We start from the raw sequence: 23,359 nt of genomic DNA on the forward strand, positions 1-23,359 counted from the left end.
TGTGCACATTCAGCCCCACACAGGTGATATGTGCACATTCAGCCCCATGCATAGGTAATATGTGCACATTCAGCCCCACGCATAGATAATATGCACACATTTAGCCCCACACAGGTAATAGGTGCACATTCAGCCCCACACATAGGTAATATGGGCACATTCAGCCCCCTACATAGGTAATATGTGTCCAGTGTGACCAGAGAATACATAGGAAAAGGCCCCCCACCCCCTCCTTCCAAAGGAACCCACGTTATCAGCTCATTATGGAGATTTTCTGCACTTTCAAGCACGTCTGCTCATTATCCTCTTGCCTTCGTGCAAAGAATGGCATCCTGGACACACCTTTCAGCCTTTTCCATTTAGCAGATCTTGCAAATAGGACCATTTAGCACACGCAGCTCTGTCTCCTCCTTTAAAGACTGTTGAGCATCCCCTTGTATGAATCTTTCCTGCTTGTTTGACCAGCACCCCCTTTTTTCCTTTAATACTTTTTTGGCCGCACCAGACAGCATGTGGGGTCTTAGTTCCCTGACCAGGGATTGAACCCATACCCCTTGCATTGGAAGCGGGGAGTCTAAACTGCCGGACCGCCACGGAAGCCCCAGCCAGCCCCCGCCCCCTGTTCTGATGGCCGATTAGGTTAGTTTCCAGTCTTCGCTGCCTCACGCAGGCTGCCCTGCACGAGCTGCCCTGTGCACGTGCATGCCTGAAGGTTACGCCTCGGAGAGTTTAACCTTTGTTGTGTGGAACCTTCTGCCAGCAGAAGGCAAACAGAACTCACATAAACAGTCAGCCCGACCGTCTGTGGTTCTCTTCAGCTTTCCTTAGAAACGTTCTGCTCTGGGCGTCATCATTACAGGATTATTACAGGATAGGGAGAGAATTGCTGGTGCACGGCAGAGTCAAAGACCACAAGGAAGGTTTCTGCAGACGGAAGGGTGTGCTTGTGCTCAGCGCGTGCCCCGTCCCCCGTTCTTTTGGCACTTCGCCCCACGCTGGCCCGCTTGGGTGATTCACACCCAGGAGCAGGAACGGGGTTGGACTCCTCCAGGTTTCCCTGTGTTTCTCTGGCCAACACGAATGAGTTACTTAGAAGTGAAGCCTGTCCTCATGGGAGCCACCAGCAGCCTCCCTGCCCCACCCCCAGCACTGGTTTGCTGGGACCAGGACGCTATTTTTAAGAAAGAGCATCGTGTTTCATCATGGAAATTTTGAGCATCTGAGCAGGCGACTTGCTGGCTTGCCAATGTTTAGAGTCCTGAGCCCACGGCCTGTGTGTGCTCAGCTCTGTACCCAGCACCTCAGCAGGACATGCCTGGTCTGAAAGAGAAGGGACAGAAGGCGGGTCTGCCGCTGACAAGTAATTATGTAAGTCGTGATGGCCACATCGAGATGGTTTGCTTTCAGCTGGCAGCGTCTCAAGGGGCTGGCAGGGCTGGGCTTCCTCCCTAGCAGCCTGTGTGTGTGCTGGGGCCCGGGTAGGAACATTCTGCCTGTGGTCTTTCTACCACAAGGGGCTGATGAGGGTCGTAATTCTCAAGATGCCTTGTTCACGGGCTCTCCTGAAGGATGTGGTGCCTTTTTTGGGCGAGAGTCGGGGTTGAGAATATGTGTCTCAGAGCAGCCTAATCTCATCAGAGCTGGGCAGGTGACCAGGTGGCCCTGCCCTCGCACAGAGCACCTGAGGAGCTGCCCTCTGGGGGCAGCCCTTGGGGTCAGCTTGCCTACAGCTAGCACGCTGGCCCATCTCCCGGTTATGTGGGGCTCTGAGTCATCATCTTCCTGGCGTGTTCCTCTAATGTGTTGCTAAAAAGGAGAGATGAGTATGGAAGGAGATTCTTTTCCTTCTCTTCTTTGATAGTAATCTTGGTGTGACTAGCACTCTTGATAGCTTTGAGAATAAGACAGACCAGCTTCAAGGCCAGACTCGGCCGTTTCTCACATTTTGGCAGACTTGGGGGCGTTTTTCAGCTGTCCTGAGCTTTCCTCTCTCATCTGAAACATGTCAAAGTGATAAAAGTTCTTATTGTTATGTATTTACTTTCTAAATCTTAAAAAAAAAAAAAAAAACAGATCCTGCTTTTCTAAATAATTTGGGCTTGGGGACAAAGCATCTTTGATTTGGACCACAGCTGGCTTCTTAGATGCATCAGCTCTGTTTTCCCTGCCCACTGAAGGATGAAGCCCCATGTGGGGCTGTGGTTCTGACCCAGTGATGATGCGGTGTGGGCGTGGCCTTGACGGTGGGGCTGTGTCTTTCCCACAGGTGCGGCGAGTGGCTGAGATGCTGCGGTGGAGGCGAGCCCAGGCCCCGCACAGTCTGGTTGGGGCACCCGGAGAAGAGGGACCAGCGGTACCCTCGAAATGTCATCAACAATCAGAAGTACAACTTCTTCACCTTTCTGCCTGGGGTACGTACGGGCCGGGACAACATCGTTTTTTCCTTCTTACACCACATTTGCAGTGGAACCCGTCTTAGAAGACCGAGGCTCCTGCCTCAGGATCGTGTCTTTTCCACGTCACCCCAGCCCCTGGCCTTTCACCTCCCTTAGTCCTGAGCACCTGAAAGACGTTGCCTTCTGTCTGCAAGGCAGTGAGACTCCACCTGATCGGTTGGAATAACTTCACATTTATTTGGTGTGTTCGGCCTAAGAGGAGTGAAAAAGATATTTTGAGGGCCTAGCTTTGTTACAAAAAAAAAAAATCAGTGCCTATCTTTCCCCCCATTACCATCTTGGAGCACATATTCAGAATAGAAAAGCTGGGAGATAAAAGTGTAGAGAAATTTTTTTTTTTTCTTTTTCCTTTGGCTGTACTGTTGTAGTTGCAGCCCATGGGGTCTTTTGCTGAGGCGTGCAGGCTCAGCAGTTGAGGCCTAAGGGTTTACTTGCCCCACAGCATGTGGGGTCTTAGTTCCCCGACCAGGGATCAAACCTGCATCCTCTGCGTTAGGAGGTGGATTCTTTCTTTAAATTTTTAAAAAATATTTATTTATTTGGTTCTGCTGAGTTTGAGTTGTGACTTGCGGGATCTAGCTCCCAGAACAAGGAACAAACCTGGGCCCTCCTGCATTGGGTGCTTGGAGTCTTAGTCGCTGAACCAGCAGGGAATCTCGGGAGGTGGATTCTTAACCACTGGACTGCCAGGGAAGTCCCAAGAAATCTTTGTAAGATAGATTTTAATACTTCCATCCAGAGAGATTTTCTATTAACGCATTTGCTAATGTTTGTTTTGCCTAGTAGTATATTGCTCTGCGACTGTCTGTTTTGTCCATTAATTTATACAAATCAACAGACAAGCCTTCTGAAAACCTTCCCCCCCACCCAGCACACCCTTAAGTTAAATATGGATTTCTATCCATTGTGAGCTGCAAAACTACACCAGCTGCTGTAGAAGCAGCAGCAACAATCAGTTCCAAAGCTGAAAGAAAAAAAAAAATAAATCACTGATTTACTGAGAGAGAACATGGAAACAAATACCTTATACTGTAGCGTAAGGTTAGCCTGAATTTCTTTTTAATAATTGATTTATTTTTGGCTGTGCTGGGTCTTCGCTGCTGCCTGCAGGCTTTTCTCTAGTTGCAGCGAGCAGGGGTTTGCTCTCTAGTTGCAATACGGAGGCACCTCACCGCAGAGGCTTCTCTTGTCGTGGAGCACAGGCCCTGGGGCACACAGGCCCAGTAGTTGCAGCTTGCTGGCCACAGAGCTCAGGCTCAATAGTTGTGACCCACAGGTCTCGTTATTCCATGGCATGTGGGATCTTCCCGGACCAGGGATCAAACCTGTGTCTCCTGCGTTGGCAGGCGGATTCTTTACCACTGAGCCCTGAGGGAAGCCCCTGAATGTTTCTTTAAGGGTGATTTTTGACTCCATTTATTGCTACCTGGTTCAACCCTCCCCCTTGGCCCCTGAAATCTCAGTATCTAAAGTCAAGTGCAAGTTAATTTCTCATTCATGGAAACTCTGAGGCACATCAGGCCACTCTCCTGCATCTCGCAGCTGCACCGCTTGGGGTGTGTGGAGCATCCACGTCCCCACGGCAGGGCAGGAGCGAGGGCCCGGACGGTGCCCTGAGCAGACAGGGCATTTCCGCTTGTTGCCTGATGGCCAGATGAGTTGGGGTGTCGGCGACACTCCCAGGGCATGTGGGGCCAGTGGAAACCGCCAGAACCCTCCAGCCACGTGGGATGGAATTCTGCTGTAGTTACTTCTGGCGTTGAAATCATACCATCAAGATATCAATGTATCTCTCTTTTGATTCAGTCTTACAACCTAAGCCTTTTTTGGTAAACCCTCTTCAGTGGCATTTGGAGTGGCCTTTTCTGCACTTGGAGAAGAGGTTTAAGAAATAAAGCCTAACAGCTGTTGTCAGAGACCCCACACCCAGAGGTCCCCGCTGTGTTGAATTTGGTGTTTAGAATTCCCACGGGTATCATTTGCTTCTTTATTTGACAAATGATGTTTTCATCACCCAGGTGTGTTTTCCTAAACAGGTGTCAGAGTGTAAAGTGTTGGTGCAGGTACCACGTGAGTTGCATTCTCCTGATGGAGTGTTTGGAGGGTCACCCATCTGCCTCGCTCCGAGTCCACCAGCCTCGAGAGTCTTCTCTCTCCATTGCAGGTGCTGTTTAACCAGTTCAAATACTTCTTCAACCTCTACTTCCTGCTTCTCGCCTGCTCCCAGTTCGTCCCCGAGATGCGACTCGGAGCGCTCTATACCTACTGGGTTCCCCTGGTGAGTCAGTTGGGGCATCCTTTCAGGGGGTCCGAGGTTGGGCAGCCGCCGGGTCTCTGTCCTTCAGGCGGCTGGAACAGGACGTGGTCTTTCAAGGGAGAGGACACCCCCAGGCCAACATGTTGGGAGCCCCTGAGGTTTTCCTGGTGGTGCTCTGTTCCGCCCACCGCCAGGGCCCACGGCCGCGGCGCCTGGGCTCCTCCTTCCGTCTGTCTATCTGCTGTCCAGGCTCTCCTTGTTTCAGCAAGCGGTTCCCGCCTGCTCACCGTGGATTGCTGGGCACTGGGCCCTGGGTCCCAAGAAAGGTAGGGCCTCCGACCCCATGGCTTGTGCTCTTTGAATTGTTTTCTGTTTGTGATGGAGTCTATGTGAGCGTGAGGGGTTGACCATGATTCTGCTCTTCGGTATGTCTGTGTACAGAGTGTGACTCACCTGAGGCTTGTAAGTAAATACATGGAGGTCTGGAAGGTTCTTCACCAAAGCTAGTAGTTTTCTTCGGAACAGGGGTGAAAGTGTTTGTCGCTTAGTCTCTTTGTGAGCCCATGGACTGTAGCCCACCAGGCTCCTCTATCCATGGGATTCTCCAGGTAAGAATACCGGAGTGGGTGGCCATTCCCTTCTCTATGGGATCTTCCTGGCCTACGGATCAAATCTGGGTCTCCTGCATCACAGGCAGATTCTTCACCTCTGAGCCACTAGGGAGTCCTTGGAGAGGGTGGTGTGGCCTTTTATTAAGTATTTTTTATCTTCAGGTACAGAGACCTCTGTCTTAAGTCGCCGCAGTGCCTTTCTGGAAGTTGGAAACTTATGGGAAACTACATTAGCTCAGATGTGTAGTCAAGGTGTTTGAAACTGTTTAGAATAGAGTTGCTCCCTCTGCAGGGGGAGACCAGGTTGGTTCTTGGGCCTGGTGATCAAGGATCAAAGTGTTGAACGCAGCTCGAAGGCAGGCGCTACACCCGTTTCTGGCCTGGGATGTATTCTGCATGTCAGTACCGATGATGCTGACCCCGGGGGCTGCAGAAGCCCCTCAGGAAATGCAGTGAGGGCCCGTGTAGGGCCTTCCAGCGAGAGCCCCACTCCAGTTCTAGCCCGTGTCTCTTCGCTGAAATGATGCTCAGAGTTTCCAGGAGGAGCCAAGAACCTGACTCCTGATGCAAACAGCCGAGTCTTGGTTTTCCTGGGTCTCTGGCTGTAGAGAGAAGCCGGGGTTACCAGCAGCCTCGGGCAGTCCTGGGGCTTCCAAGTGCCCCATGGCCAGAGTTTCCTGTGATGGTTCAGAGACAGAAGGAGGCAGTCGTCTTGCTCAAGTTCTTCCTCGCTTTCCAGGGGCTGCAGAGAAGGGAGCTTGGGGTCAAAGACAACTGGAGGACACCTGTTTCCTGGTGACTGCAGCTGGTTTCCCCTAAGTCCCCTAGATGTTTATGCAGAGAATCAATTCCCAGTGCTTGGCTGACGTACATTTTGAAAGGTGTCTGACCGCCCCGAGAGTCCTCTCGTTTCACGCCCAGCTGTGAGCTCAGTGGTTCAGAACAAGGGCTGTGGGGCCAGACGGTTGTCCTGCAGCCTCTTTGAGAAGCCGTGTGATTGGAACTAGCTTTTCCGAACCTCGGTTTCCTCATCTGTAAAGTAGGGGGTGATCGTGTCTATTCCCATGGCTTGTTGGGAGGTACAGTGAAGTACAGCAAGTAGAATGCTGCAAATAGCTCCTGACACAGAAAATTCTCAGAAAATGTCCTCATTTGAATTTTAAAATTCTGGTACCAGTGCCATTGTTGGTCATCGTGTGGATTACACGTCTTAGCTTTTGGGAACATTTTTTCTTTTTTTTGAAAAAGGTATTTATTTATTTGGCTGCATTGGGTCTTAGTGGCATTCGAGCTCTTTCCTTGAGGTGCACAGGCTTCTTTCTGGTTGTGGTGTGCAGGCTTAACTGCCCTGTGCTGTGTGGGGTCTTAGTTCCTGGACCTGGGGTCAACCCCACATGCCCAGCATTGGAAGCAGATTCTTAACTACTGAACTCCCAGGGAAGTCCTGGTAACTTCTTTCTCGATGCTAATGTATTCGTGGGAGATGTTCCTCAGGAAGCAGATGAGATAATCAGTAAAATAATAAATCTAGATTTCTACACGATACCAAGTTTTCAGTTCCCTGGGTGTCTCCAGCACCCGTGGTCGGGGCAGGACATTCTTACCAGCCCAGAAAGTTCCTTTTGACCCTCTCCAGTCAGCCCGCCTCCCCCAGCAGGAGTAGCTGCTTTTCTGATCTCTCTCAGGAGTTTTGCTTTAGTAGATCTTTTTTTTTTTTTTTGACTGCACCTTGCGGCTTACGGGATCTTAGTTCCCCAACCAGAGATCTAACCTGGGCCCTCCGCAGTGGAAGCATGGAGCCCTAACTTCTGGGCCTCCAGGGAATTCCTGTGAATCTGCTCTTGGCGTGCAGCTTTCCGGGAGAGTCTCAGCACCTGCAGGGTTTTGTCTGTTCACTGTCACCACCTCTGATATCCTTACAAGTTTAGCCAAGCCTCCACTGCCACTCAAGCTTCTTTCTCAGTATCTTTGGCCCTTCAATCAGTTCAGTTGCTCAGTCGTGTCCGCCTCTTTGCGACCCCATGAACTGCAGCACGCCAGGCTTCCCTGTCCATCGCCAACTCCCAGAGCTTGCTCATACTCATGTCTATTGAGTCTGTGATGCCATCCAACCATCTCATCCTCTGTCGTCCCCTTCTCCTTCTGCCCTCAATCTTTCCCAGCATCAGGGTCTTTTCAGATGAGTCAGGTCTCTGCATCAGGTGGCCAAAGTATTGGAGTTACAGCTTCAGTATCAGTCCTTCCAATGAACACCCAGGGCTGATCTCCTTCAGAATGGACTGGTTGGATCTCCTTGCAGTCCAAGGGACTCTCAAGAGTCTTCTCCAACACCACAATTCAAAAGCATCAATTCTTCGGTGCTCAGCCTTCTTTACAGTCCAACTCTCACATCCATACATGACTACTGGAAACACCATAGCTTTAAGTAGATGGACCTTTGTTGGCAAAGTATGGTCTCTGCTTTTTAATATGCTATCTAGGTTGGTCATAGCTTCTTTTAATTTCATGGCTGCAGTCACCATCTGCAGTGATTTTGGAGCCCAAGAAAATAAAGTCTGCCACTGTTTCTATGGTTTTCCCATCTATTTGCCATGAAGTGATTTGGCCCTTAGGGACCTCCAAAGCTGGAAGGTTGCAATTTATATCTGGACCACATTTGCATCTCTTTGTAAAGCAGTTTCTAGCTTAAGAGATGGCAGGTCCCCTGGGATTGATTGGTGAGGATTCTGTGTGTGTGTGTGTTGGGCTTGGGGGGAGGCCATAGATATGGTAACTTGTGTGTGTGATCCCCCTGGCTCTTAAGGAGTTTCACTCAGTTGGAAAGTCACTTTCAGCTCTGGGTCCCAGCACCTGGCTATGTGCCTGTGTGCTAAGTTGTTCAGTTGTTTCCAACTTTTTGTGACCCCTTGAACTGTAGCCCGCCAGACTCCTCTGTCCTTAGGATTTCCTAGGCAAGAATGCTGGAATGGGTTGCCACGCCCTCCTCCAGAGGATCTTCCCGACCCAGGAATTGAACCTGTGACTCTTGTGTCTGCAGCATTGGCAGGCAGGTGACTTAGGAAGCAGTATTCATATGCAGCAGGGAGGTCAGCCCCTCCTGTCTTTGTGGTAAGCACACACTTCCCATTAACATCGATGGGATTTAGCCAGGCCCACGCAGAGAGAACTAGAAGCTGAACACTTGGAAAAACAAACAACCGAAACCTGGATTCTGGCCCAGAACAAAGCGGCAGCCTGGGGGGCGGGGATTCTGCAGACTGCGGGCCACGCTTTTCCTGACCAGGTTTTCTCACCTCCCTATGTGGTCTGGTCATGCTTTCATTCTGAAATGTACCGGTTTTGCTGTGGCTTCAGTGTGTACTTTCCTTCTGATTGGAAACAGGAGAAATCCTTTTGATGGCAAAGATGTATGGGCCTTGGGAGGGGTTCCACAAAGCGGCACATCTCTGGCTAGGTTTACATAAGAAATTTAACGTCCTTTGAATCGAAGTTAATATATTGCACGGGGTAAACAGTATGAAAATGAAATCCTCAAAGAATTCATGACTGCTAACCTCAGGGGCAATTGTGCCCTCTGTATTAAAAAAAAATGACTTTAAAAAGAGAGATGACAAGGCTCTTTTGTAAGAAAAATGAATGGCTGCTCTTGCTTTTATTGATACGAGAAGAAAAATCAAGACGAAAATAGATTCCTACCATGGGTGACAGACACCAGTCCGCACCAGGTTTTATGAGTAGGGATATCTAACGTGGGAAGGTGGGGTGGCTTAAAATTTTCCTTTTACTAATGGGTGCTTATGCAGTCAGTACTTTAACATGAGGATTCCCTTGGCGGTTAGTCGTTAAGACTTTGCCTCCAGTGTAGGGGGTGCAGGTGTGTTCCCTGCTAGGGGAGCTAAGAATCCACATACCTGGTGGCCAAGTTAAGAAGTCCCCACCTCAACCTGTCCCCTTCTTTGCAGAGGAATCTTAACCAATACAATAGTTAAGGAGTGGGGGCTTCCCAGGTGGCGCAGTGGTAAAAAATCTGCCTGCCAATGCAGGAGACACAAGGCATGTGGGTTTGATCCCTGAGTCAGGAAGATCCCCTGGAGTAGGAAATGACAACCCACTCCAGTATTCTTGCCTGGAAGATTCTGTGGACAGAGAAGCCAGGTGGGATATCGTCCATGGGGTCACAAGAATTGGACATGATTGAGCTCACACACACACACACACACACACCTTATAATAAAAAAAAGTTAAGGATATTGGAAAATCTTCAGCAGTGTATGGAATCTTTATTGGTGTTTATCTGAACTGGAATGTGAAGTCAAGTGGGCCTTAGAAAGCATCACTGCGAACAAAGCTAGTGGAGGTGATGGAATTCCAGTTGAACTATTTCAAATCCTGAAAGATGATGCTGTGAAAGTGCTGCACTCAATATGCCAGCAAATTTGGAAAACTCAGCCGTGGCCACAGGACTGGAAAAGGTCAGTTTTCATTCCAGTCCCAAAGAAAGGCAATGCCAAAGAATGCTCAAACTACCGCACAATTGTACTCATCTCACACGCTAGTAAAGTAATGCTCAAAATTCTCCAAGCCAGGCTTTAGCAATACTTGAACTGTGAACTTCCTGATGTTCAAGGTGGTTTTAGAAAAGGCAGAGGAACCAGAAATCAAATTGCCAACATCTGCTGGATCATTGAAAAAGGAAGAGAGTTCCAGAAAAACATCTATTTCTGCTTTATTGACTATGCCAAAGCCTTTGACTGTGTGGATCACAATAAACTGTGGAAAATTCTGAAAGAGATGGGAATACCAGGCCACCTGACCTGCCTCTTGAGAAACCTATATGCAGGCCAGGAAGCAACAGTTAGAACTGGACATGGAACAACAGACTGGTTCCAAATAGGAAAAGGAGTATGTCAAGGCTGTATATTGTCACCCTGCTCATTTAACTTATATGCAGAGTACATCATGAGAAACGCTGGGCTGGATGAAGCACAAGCTGGAATCAAGATTGCTGGGAGAAATATAAATAACCTCAGATATGCAGATGACACCACCCTTGTGGCAGAAAGTGAAGAGGAACTAAAAAGCCTCTTGATGAAAGTGAAAGAGAAGAGTGAAAAAGTTGGCTTAAACCTCAACATTCAGAAAATGAAGATCATGGCATCTGGTCCCATCACTTCATGGCAAATAGATGGGGAAACAGTGTCAGAGTTTATTTTGGGGGGCTCCAAAATCACTGCAGATGGTGATTGCAGCCATGAAATTAAAAGATGCTTACTCCTTGGAAGTAAAGTTATGACCAACCTAGACAGCATATTCAAAAGCAGAGACATTACTTTGCCAACAAAGGTCCTTCTAGTCAAGGCTCTGGTTTTTCCTGTGGTCATGTATGGATGTGAGAGTTGGACTGTGAAGAAAGCTGAGCACCGAAGAATTAATGCTTTTGAACTGTGGTGTTGGAGAAGACTCTTGAGAGTCCCTTGGACTGCAAGGAGATCAGCCCTGGGATTTCTTTGGAAGGAATGATGCTAAAGGTGAAACTCCAGTACTTTAGCCACCTCATGTGAAGAGTTGACTCATTGGAAAAAACTCTGATGCTGGGAGGGGTTGAGGGCAGGAGGAGAAGGGGACAACAGAGGATGAAATGGCTGGATGGCATCACCGACTCCATGGACAGGAGTTTGAGTAAACTCCGGGAGATGGTGATGGACAGGGAGGCCTGGCGTGCTGTGATTCATGGGGTTGCAAGGAGTCGGACACGACTGAGTGACTGAACTGAACTGATCTGAACAGTGTTATGTCTGGAAGGTTGATTTCCCTACTGGCAGGTCAATACAAATAGGCCTCGTGACTCATTTTGTGCTCTGGTGGCCCACCTGCTTGGTTCCACCCATCCAAGTTTCTGCAGGTGCAGAACGTTGTGGCCTCTGAGAACAAAGACTCTGGAACAGGAGCTGCTGGATGATCACTCAGGACCTTGACGTCCTTGATTTAGTTGCTGAGTCGTGTCTGACTCTTTGAGGCCCCATGGACCGTCATCTGCCCGGGCTCCTCTGTCCGTGGCATTCTCCCGCCAAGAATACTGGAGTGGATTGCATTTCCCTCTCCTGGGGATCTTCCCGCCCCAGGGATCGAACACGGGGCTCCTGCACTGCAGGCGGATTCTTTACCGATTGAGCCGCCAGGGAGGCCCAGTTTATCCTCTTCACCTCTGAGCGTCTCGGTCTCTTCCCGGCCAGTGTGGCCGTCCCAGGGGTGAACTGCTCCAAGGGGGGAAGTTACTCCAGTGGTACTCGGCACGTGGCCAGTGAGCCACAGACGTCAGGGCCGTCCCCACTGCTCAGCCCTTACAGAGCCCTTACAGAATGGGACGTCTCGGGGGTAGGAGGTTCAGAGAAGTGGGCCTGCTGGGGCTCGCGCGTGTGAAAAAGTTGCTGCCCTGCTGAGTGGCTTCTGGTCTCTTCTGTCCCGGCTCCAGGGGAGGCCGGTGGCTTTCAGGCCGGCTCCCCCTCGCTTCCCCCCTCTCTGTCTCCCGCAGGGCTTCGTGCTGGCCGTCACCATCATCCGAGAGGCGGTGGAGGAGATCCGATGCTACACGCGGGACAAGGAGGTGAACTCCCAGGTCTACAGCCGCCTCACGGCCAGAGGTCAGCCTCCTGCTGCCCAGCCCCGGGGGGCAGGGGTGAGATGGGCATCGGGTCCCAACTTGGCCTCGGGCCGCTCACCGTCAGGGAGCAGAGTTCGCAGCCCAGGGCCGTGGGGTGTGGGCGGCGGGGGTGGGACCGTCGCTCAGTGGCTGTCAGGGAGGCCAGCGTGCGCCCCGGGACTGGGGGGACTCTGGCCACATCCCTGGGCCATCACTGTGCCCCTGGAGCCCGTGCTGACGGCTGACCTGCGCCTTACCCACCCGGGGTTAACTGCGCTCCTGACATTCTCCCCGTGCTCACCCCTTTCCCCCGCTGGCTGAGGAGGCAGCCCTTCTGTTGGTGTTTGGGCGTGTGCGTGCTCAGTTGAGTCTGACTCTCTGCAGCCACAGGGACTGTAGCCCACTGGGCTCCTGTGTCCATGGGATGCCCCAGGCAGGAATACTAGAGTGGGTGGCCATTTCCTCCTCCACGGGATCTTCCCAACCTGGGGACTGAACCCATATCTCCTGCATTGCAGACAGATTCTCTGCTACTTGAGCTCTCTTGGTGTGGAGGCTGTAACTCTCCTACACAGGTTTTCAAGGGAGCCGAGCTCTAAAAGATATCCTTTTAACATCACAGAACTAATGTGGCAGCTTGGCAGTGTTAGCTTTTTAAGAAGGCACCAGGCTTCATACTAACTGTTGCATCTGTGAAGTTTTCTTTTGAGGGATCGTATAAATTTTCACAATGGAAGAATGAAGAGTGAATAATCTGACCCAAGGAGAACTGTCTAGGCAGACTTTCATTTGAAGTTTTGAAATGGTGGAATTTTAAAAACCCACTCAAATACACCATGGAGAACCCACCAAACAACCCAACTGACGTCGACTTTTATTTCTAAGTACGGATTCTACCTAGATTTCCCGTAAGAAATGAGAATGTTACCTTAAACACCCAAGGATGACTGATCCTGTTCAGGGATTAATGTTTCAGGAGCAGTTGAGGGGGATAAAAGCTGTGCTTTGCCTCAGGAAATTGAGAATTCTGAAAGAGATAAGATAGATGCCTGAGGGAGCCTGCACCCAGCCAGGCTGTGAACTGCTTTATGGTAAGTGCCTCAGTCTTCACAAGAAGCAGTTCATCTGTAGTTTCTGGGATCTGAGGAGAAGTTTCCTTCTAGGAAAAATTTTGGAGAAATTTAAGGCTCCCCCAATTTTTTTTTTTTTAGTATAGACATGTGACAGCACGCTTCCTATGTGGCTCAGTGGTAAAGATTCTGCCTGCTGGGCAGGAGACGCAGGTTCCATCCTTGGTTCGGGAAGATCCTCTGGAGAAGGAAATGGCAACCCACTCCAGAGTTCTTGCCTGGGAAATCCCATGGGCAGAGGAGCCTGGCGGGCTGCAGTCCCCGGGGTCACAAAGACTCGGACGCGACGAGTGACTAGACAGCAACCGCATGCAAGTATTTTGCTTTAGTTCATTTAAGCAGATTTTCATAGTTGGTGGTCTTAAAAAGTTGCCAGTCTCTGGGAAAAGGAGGGATTTAGAGTTGGTATAGAAATGTTTTATTATTGCTAAACTACTTATATTTAGGGCGTTTTGCTACCTAAAGAAAGAAAGCCCAACATAATCTTTGCAAAGGCAGGTGGCTTGGGCTTTCCATGGGGATAACCAGAATACCCCTCTGCAAGACATTTTTTTGTGGTTCGTGTATATTAAATCCTCCCTTAATAACATATTCTGACTATAACATTTAAAACGCTCGGCAACCGACAGAAGCTCTACCAGAGAGGGTGCGGTGGGTCTCTATCGAGCTCAGGAGGAGGGTCTGGGGACCCCCGTGCGTCAGCCGTCCAGGCTCCGCACCTTCTTTGCTTCTTTTCATATTGCAATTGCTTTTCCCGTGAATGATTTTTTTTTTCTGCCCTCCCCTGCAGACCCCCTTTCTCAGCCCCTGCTTCAGCTTCTTCAGCTCTTGAAAATACCCTAAGGAGAACTGGCAGATGGCTCCAGCGTTAAAAGCTTGTCTTCCTTTGTGGGTCTCCTTCTGTGGTCCGTGATTTCCACTGTCATGCCAATCCAACGGGAGGGGAGAACAGAGCAGAGTTCTGAGTGTCAATCCAGACCCTGGCTCCACAGTTTGTTGCGAAAGCCCCAGAAAAGAACACACTGAAGAAAACCGCCAGCTTGGAAAGTGAAAGCGCTGTGGGGGAGGGGGGTGGGGGTGTAGTTATTTGATACACTTTGGGGAAAGGGCCAAGGTAAGAAGCTAAAATTGGAGGATTTCAGAGAGAGGAAGAGAAAGAAGCCTTTTTTGATCTTACCATTCAATCGTTTAATATTTTCTGGAGTAAGGGTTTTCACCAAGATCTTCTTTTAGTAAGTTCAAAAGCAAAGGGCAACAGATACCTGCATGTGTACCCATGCAGGACTATTTCCTGTTTTTATCCCATGGCATCTTAAAATGTACTTTTCAATACTATTTTTGGAATTCAAGAAAGTTTGGAAACCAAAACAAGTCCTTGATCGTGAGATTGTAAGCCATAATATTTACCTACGTTCTGTATCATTTCCTGGTTTATAATAGCAACGCTTGCATTAATACTAATATAGTTAAATAATCGGGGAAAGAACGTGAAAGTGTTAGTCGCTCAGTCATGTCTGACTCCTTGCGACCCCACGGACTGTAGCCCACCAGGCTTCTCTGTCCATGGAATTCTCCAGGTAAGAATACTGCAGTGGGTTGCCATGCCCTTCTCCAAAGGGGATCTTCCTGATCCGGGGATCGCACCCGTGTCACCGGCATTGCAGGCTGATTCTTTACCATCTGAACCACTGGGGAAGCCCAAATGGGTAGAGGGTGCTGATAATGTCTAACTAGCAAAATAGTTGCAAAAATTATGTGGAAAGCTCCTGTTTGCCCTCACCCAGGTCTATCAGTTTTTGACCTCTTGCTTTTGAATACTCTCTCCTCACCCTTTCTGAGTCCTTGGAGAATTAAGTTGCAGACATGATTCCCTTTTAACCCCTTAATGCTGCTGCTGCTGTTGAGTCCCTAAGTCACGTTCAGCTCTTTCCAACCCCATGGACTATAGCTATAGACTGGTTTTCCAGGCAGGAATACTGGAGTGGGTTGCCATTTGCTTTTCCAGGTAACCCCTAAATGTGTGTGTGTGTGTGTTAGTCATTACATTGTGTCCGACTCTTTGCGATCTCATGGACTGTAGCCCACCAGGCTCCTCTGTCCATGGAATTCTCCAGGCAAGAATACTGGAGTGGGGTGCCATGCCCTTCTCCCGGGGATCTTCCTGACCCAGGGATCGAACCCGGGTCTGTTACATTGCAGGCAGATTCTTTACTGTCTGAGACATCAAAATAATTGTGTTTAATTCCTAGTAGGATGTTTCTCTTAAATAACACAGTATAATTACAAAATCAGGAAATTTATCATCAATATATGACTGTTAACTTCCTCTATACTTCTCCCTCAGAATTTGCCATTTGTTCCCTAAATGTTTTTTAATAGTGTTTTTCTTCCTCCTAGTCCAGAAAGTAGTACGGGTTTGCCAGCTACATTTGACTGCTTCCTTAATCTCCTCTAACTTGGCAGAGCGCCCCCGATTTCTTTGTTGTGACATTGACATTTCTGAAAAGGACAGGCTAGTTTCAGGCCACTTTGCAGTCTGACCCTCAGTTTGTTTGCCCAATGTCTCAAAATTAGATTCAAGATGTCGCAGAGTTAGTATCATTATAAGAATGTCAGTGGCACAGATTCTGGGATGTTGCCAAAGTTTTAGAGGCATTATGTTAACCAAATTGAACTTGGAGGGAAAAAGTTGATTTTAAACAACTGAACTTAAAACGCTGGAAATCAGGAACTTAGCACTGGGAGGAAAAATGGATAGTTTTGTTTTTTTTTTTAATTGCTGCTTCCAAGGGTTTTGATCATCTTATTTCAATCAAGATGTGTCTAGAACACACCAGTAGATCAATTTTTAATGTAATTGTCATAGTTTAATAAGTATTTGGAAATGGCAACCCACTCTAGTGTTCTTGCCTGGAGAATCCCAGGGACGGGGGAGCCTGGTGGGCTGCCGTCTCTGGGGTCGCACAGAGTCGGACACGACTGAAGCGACTTAGCAGCAGCAGCAGCAGCAATAGTAAAATTAACCTACACATACAAATGGCCTTTTATTTATTCTTCAAGGGTATTTGAGACCCCATCACTTCTCAGAGTTTGTGATAGGTTTCTGTATTGCAGAGATAAACATGAGAGATTGGGACTTCAGGGAATTAATGGTGCAGCAAGGTATCCAGACAGGTAATTAGGATGATTATAAAATATAACTGGTAATTATACTGTAGTGGCACGAGCATTATGGCCCTTCTGAGCAACCACTGCATTCCTGGTCCTGAGCACAGTGCCTGGCGGTGGAAGAAGTTAGTGGTTTTGAGTTTGTGTTCTGCCGGATTCAAGAGTCCTACCTGTGCCGCCCCTCTGCCGTGGGGCAGGTCCTTTAACCAGTCAGTGAATTGGGGATAATAATAGTGCCTACCTTAGAGAGCTGCTGTGAGTATAAGTCTTGCATGAGAAGAATTTAGCACTGGGCTGGGATTAGGTCTGTGCCCAAGAAAGGCAGCACTAGTGGTATTGTAGCAGGGCTTCCTTAAATATTGGTGGATGACTAAATGGAGGTGTGAGCTGGAAGTCAGGGGAGGTTATGGGAGTGCATCAGGCACGAGCTGCTGGTGTCTTCGCAGAAGAGGTGACCTGCATCCTGAGTCCTAGAGGACGAAAGAAGGCAGGGCTGGCTTTGTGATTTGCAGTGCTGAATGCAGAGGGGCAAGGGGCCCCCGTTCAAAAACTGTCCAGAAGTTCAGGATGGCTCAGCAGAGCGTTAAACCAAGTCACGGCCGCTTCCGAGTGCCTCTCCCTGTGCCGTTGCCTGGATCACATGCCCGGGAAGTGGCCTGGTAAAGAGTTCTCCGGGGCACTGCCCTGGTGATCCAGAGGTTAAGAAACCTGCCTTCTAATGCAGAGGACTAGGGTTCAATCCCTGGTCAGGGAACTAAGTTCCCGCACGCTGCAGGACAGCTAAGTGTGTGTGCCACAGTAACTGAGCCAGCGTGCTGTAGAGCGTGTGCTCAGCAAGTGGAGAAGCTTGTAAGCCTCCACAGAGACCTGGCAACAGCTGGAAGAAAGGAAAAAGAAAGAGTCCCCCAAAGGTCATGGACAGTGATGGTTAGAAGCGTGGGGGACAGAATTCCACATTCTGGCTCCATCTTGTTTTTCCCAACTCAGCCTTGTTTCCTGAGCCGCTCCTTCCCGGGAAAAGGGAAGAAAAGACCATATAGGCCAGTGAAGACCAGAGACTCTGGGCAAGTTCATTTTGTGACCCGGGAATCTGTCATCACGGCATGCGGCAGGAACTGTTAGAAAAATGCTGTCCAAAGTGGGAAGCAGGAGAGGAAAAAACGAAGAAAGGTTTTTTGGCTATAAACCAGCCAGGCGCTGGGTAAGGTCTGCCCTGTACTTTTTAAAACAGCCTCACGGAGGTGGGTTTTACAGATGGACATCCGAGGCTCAGAGAGGGACAGCGTCGTGTCCGAGATGATGTGGCAGTTAGGCGTGAGCCTGGATGTCTGATGGGACACCTTCGTCTGTGAGTCTGGTCGCCACCGGGCCCCCAGCTGAGGCTCGGACTTCCTCGTAAAGTCTCTTAGTAATCACCACAGTGTTGAGCTTTTAGGACATAGTTTAAAAAGGCATTTTTAAAATTGAAGCCTTAGTTGATTTACAGCGTTCTGTTACACTGTGCTTGTTTCTGGGGTACAGCAAAGTGATTCAGTTATATGTTGAGTTGGCCAAAACGTTCGTTTTGCACTTTTCTGTGAGATCTTTTTGGCCAGCCCCACACGCATATGTGATGGTGGTTTAGTCACTACGTCGTGTCCAACTCTTGTGACCCCCATGGTTCCTCACTGGATTCCTCTGTCCGTGGGCATTTCCAGGCAAGAATGAATACGGGAGTGATTTCGTTCTCCAGGGGATCTTCCCAGCCCAGGGATTGAACCCGCATCTCTCGCATCTCCTGCACTGCAGGCAGATTCTTTACTTCTGAGCCAACAGGGAAGCCTTTTCAGATTATTTTCTGTTACGATTTATTACAGGATATTGAATATACAATATGACAGAACACACTTCTGAGTCCAAAGAAGCCGATCCAGCCTCCTCATTCTGAGGCAGACAAACTGTTGAAAGCCATATAGGAAGGACGCTTTTCAATAAGTAATCATCCCCTTTCCTCCTACGTGAAATCCACATTTAAACCTGTTGAGAGACTTAAGAGAGGTTCTCTGACCTTTATGCGTTTTATGACTTTAATTGTAGAGCTGTCTTTCCAAATTAATAGCATTCAGTGGCCCTGGAAACGCCAACGCCAAAGAAGAGAGGGTCTTGAAGTCATAGCAGACTCAGCGAAACTTTTGTTTTGCTACTTGAAAGATTTGGCTTGGGCCAAGAAATAATAATTAGTAAAGGAATTATTTTTCTTTATCCTTGACTTTCCCCAAACCCAAACTTTATTTCTGAAGCGGGGAACCTGCCTTGCTTATCACAGGTGGGGTGTGGGTAACTGGTTTCGAATTTTCACCAGATGAATTCCAGGGGTCTTCATGCCAGGAATGTTTTCCCAGCCTAACTTGTGATCAAGGGCTAAATGAAGCAAGTGGATAATTAGCCTTGAAAGAAAGTGCAAACAGAAGCACAATTAACACAATTGCTGGTGCTTCTTTCCTGCTGGGAACATCTGGGCCCAGGGTGAACCGCAAGTCATAAGTCAAAGGTCTGTGCAAAATGGAGGGACTCTGTCTTATCTTCAGCTTTTTAGGACAGATGTGTAAAAAACGGAGCTGGTATCTTCACCCTTTCCCCGTTCTTTCCAGAGTGTTCCTCCATGCTGCTCTATGCACAGTTACAGAGTAATCTCAAGGGTCTCACTTCCATTTGAGAGCATTTTAAAAATTTTAATTCAGAATCCACTTTACCCCATTATTTAAGACTGCAGTGAATATGACTAAAATTTGAGGTATAAAGACACACGTGCGTTTCCTTTAGGACCTTGTATTCCAGTGGAGTTTGTCAGGAGATCGGATAGGGCAGGGAACATGGGTTCGTTAGTGGCAGTTGTTTAGCTAATAGTTAATTAGCTAAACGGAAACTCTGTATTCCTAAACACAGGTACCATTCACGTTTTCAAAGCATGAACTCTGTCCAGACATGGGATAACACTAAAAATGTCTTCATACTTTTCTTGAGAAGAGAATTACATTGATGATCTTTTAAAACTTTCTTATTAAAAATCATTTTAAACTGTATTTTTGAAGTTGATGTATAGTTGATTCCCAGTGTTGTACCAGCCTCTGCGGTACAGCAGAGCGACTCGGTAAGACATTAGACACAGACAGACATTTCTTTCTTCTGTATTCTTTCTGCTGTGGCTTCTCACAGGACATTGAATACAGTTTGCTAAAAATTTGATTTTACTGAAGTACAGTTGATTTACAGTGTTATGTTAATTTCTGGTGTACAGCACAATGATTCAGTGATACATAACATATATTCTTTTGCACTTTGGTTTATTACAGGTTATTGAATCTAGTTCCTGTGCTAAACACTAGGACCTTATCTATTTTATTCGTAAATAGCTTGTATCTGTTTAGTGATGGTCGTTTGGATATTCCTGCTGCAAAACAATTGCAAAGGTTTTTACTGAGCCTCTCAAATACAGCTCAGTAAGCAAAGCATTTCCCTTCCCAGGCTTCTCTCATCAAGATTCAGAACATTAGCTTTTACAAGTCTTAACTTAAAATAGGTCTTGCCGAACACTTTCCCATATATTTTCTGACAGATACAAAGTTTGTTATTTCAAACTCATAAGGTTCCTTTTATTCTTTCAAACTACTCAGAATTCACTTTATTACAAATCACTGGTCAACTGATCTACTGTTTAATCAAAATAAAAAAGCAACCCCGGAAAAAAAATCTCACATGCAAATTGCACTGTTATCTTTCCCAACAGGTATTTACCCCCTGCCGGGGGTGTTGGTCTATTCCATCATTATTGGGCACCAGAAGCAGGGGAAGACCATTTATATATTTATTTTAAAAGCCTCTGTTGAGTATAAACTTGTTAAATTTAAACTCCAGCCTTTCTTTTTAAAGTTCCCGCTAATTTAAACAAAAGCCCCAGGAAGTGGCCCATGGAATTTATAATAATACTCTTCCACCCGTTCCCTGTTTTCGCATAACAGTCTTTTCTCTGGCTTTGGGCAATGCAAGACAACCCGACTGGAAGACGAAAATATCAACTTTAAACCTGTGAACTCTGCTGGGTCTGCAGAGGCGTTTTCGTGTCAAGCCCAGGAAATGTACACATGCTGTAGAATTTACAACTCATCACTGTCACAGTCAGATTAGAGTGCGAGTTAAAGAGTTATACATTAACCAGGGTTAGTGCATGGAGCTTGCTGCTAGAGACCTACAAAGGCAATTAATGTCCTGCGTGCACAATGAAAAATAGAAGTATAGCTGGAGGTGTTCGGGGGTCAGAAAATTGACCCACACGTACTAGTGCCCTGGAATTTACTTTTTTTTTTTTTTGCGGGTGGTTCTGCAGTTTGACTGAATTGTCATTTGCTTGTTTCAGCTCATGGAAAACATCTGGTTTCTCTCTGCAGTGTAGACAAACTGCCCTTATTCTGAAGCTCTCATCCATGAAAAGCATGGTTTGGGCTCAACAGGTTTGCTTATGAAAGGCTCTGGGGTCCATCTCTGCAGAAATAAACAGATCTAGTAATTGGAAGTTTGTTCCCCATTATAAACTCTGACTCAAGAGACGGCTTGGGTGAAGTGGCTGAAGCTGAACGGGGTGCATTTATTTTATAGAAGGCATTTCATGATTTAGGATGTGGCTGGCAGGCAATCTGCCACTTAACCTTTGAAAAATCTCTTACCCAACTTCTGTAGAGTTTCTACAAAGATAGGTGAAAATCCTAGAGCCAAGAGGTTGGAGGTTGAGTGTGACAGGGTCCGACAGAAAAGGGAGGTCTGGGGGGCAAGGTGGGAGTTCTGTGTCTTCAGTTCCTAGACCAGGTCTCCTCCTCCCTTTGTAAAGCAGGTCTGAGTGCGTGTTTTCACTCCTGAGCAGGACCAGCTGTGTACTTTGTGGTGCAAAATGAACATTCAGGGTCCCTTGTTTAAAAGTTATTAAGAATTATGGTATGAAAAGAGTAGGCCATTCGCCAAGGGTAAGGGGATCCATGTGAATACACAGGTCACATGAATATACAGGGCTGGGCTCTGTCTCTGGAAGCTTTAGGAGTCTCTGGAGTAGATGGGGGGGAGAAAAAAGGAACAGAGAATCGGAGCCCTTGGGAAGTAGGTCTGCTGACTTCCCAGTGGGGTGTTAAGAGAGAATTTTCTTGCAGTCCGATAAGGGACTGTAGGGAGAGCGCCTCTCCGTCTCTCTCAGAACAGCTTATTTATTTTTGGCTGTGCTGGGTCTTTGTTGCTGCACGTGGGTGTTCTCTAGTTGTGGTGCGCGGGGGCTCCTCTTCACTGTGGTGCACGGGCTTCGTGTTGCAATGGCTTCTCGTTGCAGAGCACCAGCTCTAGGGCGTGTGGGCTTCAGGAGTTGCAGCCCATGGACTCAGGAGTTGTGGCTCCCGGCTCTAGAGCACAGACTCAGTTGCTCCAGGGCCTGTGGGATCTTCGCGGACCAGGGATCGAACCTGTGCCCCCTGCATTGGCAGGCAGACTCTTGGCCACCGAGCCACCAGGGAGCCTCAGGATCTTGTCTCTCTTGAGGGTCTAGGTCATTGTCCCTGTCGCTGTGCCATTTTTCAGGCCTTGTTTTCCTTTGTCAGGAAGATGGGGAGCTCTGCGAGAGCGTGAACGCTTTTGCTCTTCCTTTCTTGCAGGAACTTTGGTGGAACGCTCAGAACAGCGGCTCAGGCATGGTTAGACATCATGTGCTTTGGACCCTTTCCACAGTTATGAGATTCTTCTCTTTTGGGGAGTTAATCCCAGCCACTGCGCGCCTGGTTCTTCACCACTGACTTTGGGCCTGTTTCTGTCCTGCCGCAGCGGTGGTTTCTTTACCACTCAAGGCTGCCTTAGAGAGGGCATGTCATTCAGATGTTGGATGTGGGCAGCAAAACCCCCAGGGATGAAATCAAAGTGGGGATCTCTGCTTCCCCTTCTCTTTCCTTCCGGCCGCTTTCCCTCCTTTCGTTCTTCTGGTTTTGCCTTCTCTCGTCAGAACGAGCAGGGACACGTGTGTTCTGCGTGCAGATGTGAGCCAGACATTCTTGTTGTTTTAATTTGGAGGATATTGGCTCTCCAGTGTAGTGTTGGTTTCGGAGGTGGAGCGGCGTGAACCAGCTGTGAGGGGACGTCACACGTCCCCTCCCTCCTGGACCCCCCTCCTCCCCTTGCCCACTGTCCCACCATGATGGCTCTAGGGCATCACGGAGCATCCAGCCCAGCTCCCTGTGCTGTGCAGCGGCTCCCGCTAGCTGCCCGTTTAACGCTGGTGAACCGCGCAGTTGTCATCACCCCAGAATGCCAGCATGACCCAAGAGGTCCAAACTTATAGTGTGACCTGGGTGTTGGCTCAGTGGAGAGGGTGAGACTGAGGGTCCCCCTGTGTGGAACCTGAAAAGCTGAGGCTCCTCCCACCGAATACTAACATGCTAACGAGGGGCCTGTGACTGAGACTCCCCAGGGACCTCATAGGGAGGTGCCGGGGGGGCCCCCCCCCCCCCCCCCCCCCCCCGCTCTCCTCTCGACATGGAGCCCGTTACAGTAGGAGGGTTTGTTGGAGGGATCGGCCTGCTGGGGTTGGTCAGAAACTGCTCTGCAAGCGCAGTGGATTAAAGGGGTTTTTGTTGAGGCAGAGCAGATGGACAGAGAGGCAGAGTTCAAATTAACCGACCATAAATCAGAACCCTGCCATGGAAGGGGAATGTCTGGGCCTGGTCACTTAGAGGTTGGAGCTAATTTAATTTATTATATATTTTTTCTTATTGGAAGAGCCTCTCATGTTAACTCTTAAAAAAAGAAAAATCATCGTGAAGCATTTAGAAAGTACATATGCCAAAGAAAAGGATAAATCTCTTCTGTCCCTAGATTAACCTTTTTAGGATAATCCCCCTGATTTTGTCCTCTATCTTGCTCACATACCCACGCACATCCAGATGCAGTTATTATTTAATAGGAATTATAACAGTGTTCTTAGGGTTGGCCGTTCAGAGAAAACGTGTGAGTAGGTCTTGAAGATCAGAACAGAGGCTCAGGCCACCAGCGTAAATTCCTGTGAGAACACCAAAGACAATGTGTAAATTTATGTT

General features: G+C 48.3%; 1 protein-coding gene across 2 annotated transcripts in view; it reads left to right on the top strand.

The window, feature by feature from the left end:
- Positions 1-61: 61 nt before the first annotated feature.
- The window catches only part of ATP9A (ATPase phospholipid transporting 9A (putative)), a 100,596-nt gene continuing 77,298 nt past the window's right edge, over positions 62-23,359 (top strand). For both annotated transcript variants that reach the window (XM_040248141.1, XM_040248142.1), the window contains exons 1-4: positions 62-1,368; positions 2,267-2,411; positions 4,621-4,734; positions 11,857-11,965. In XM_040248141.1, the coding sequence (XP_040104075.1) occupies positions 1,367-1,368; positions 2,267-2,411; positions 4,621-4,734; positions 11,857-11,965 (370 nt within the window). In that variant the 5' untranslated portion in view covers positions 62-1,366. The remainder of the gene's footprint in view (positions 1,369-2,266; positions 2,412-4,620; positions 4,735-11,856; positions 11,966-23,359) is intronic.

This window comes from Oryx dammah, unplaced genomic scaffold (genome assembly GCF_014754425.2).
Source record: "Oryx dammah isolate SB20612 unplaced genomic scaffold, SCBI_Odam_1.1 HiC_scaffold_10, whole genome shotgun sequence".
NCBI classification, from domain to species: Eukaryota; Metazoa; Chordata; class Mammalia; order Artiodactyla; family Bovidae; genus Oryx; species Oryx dammah.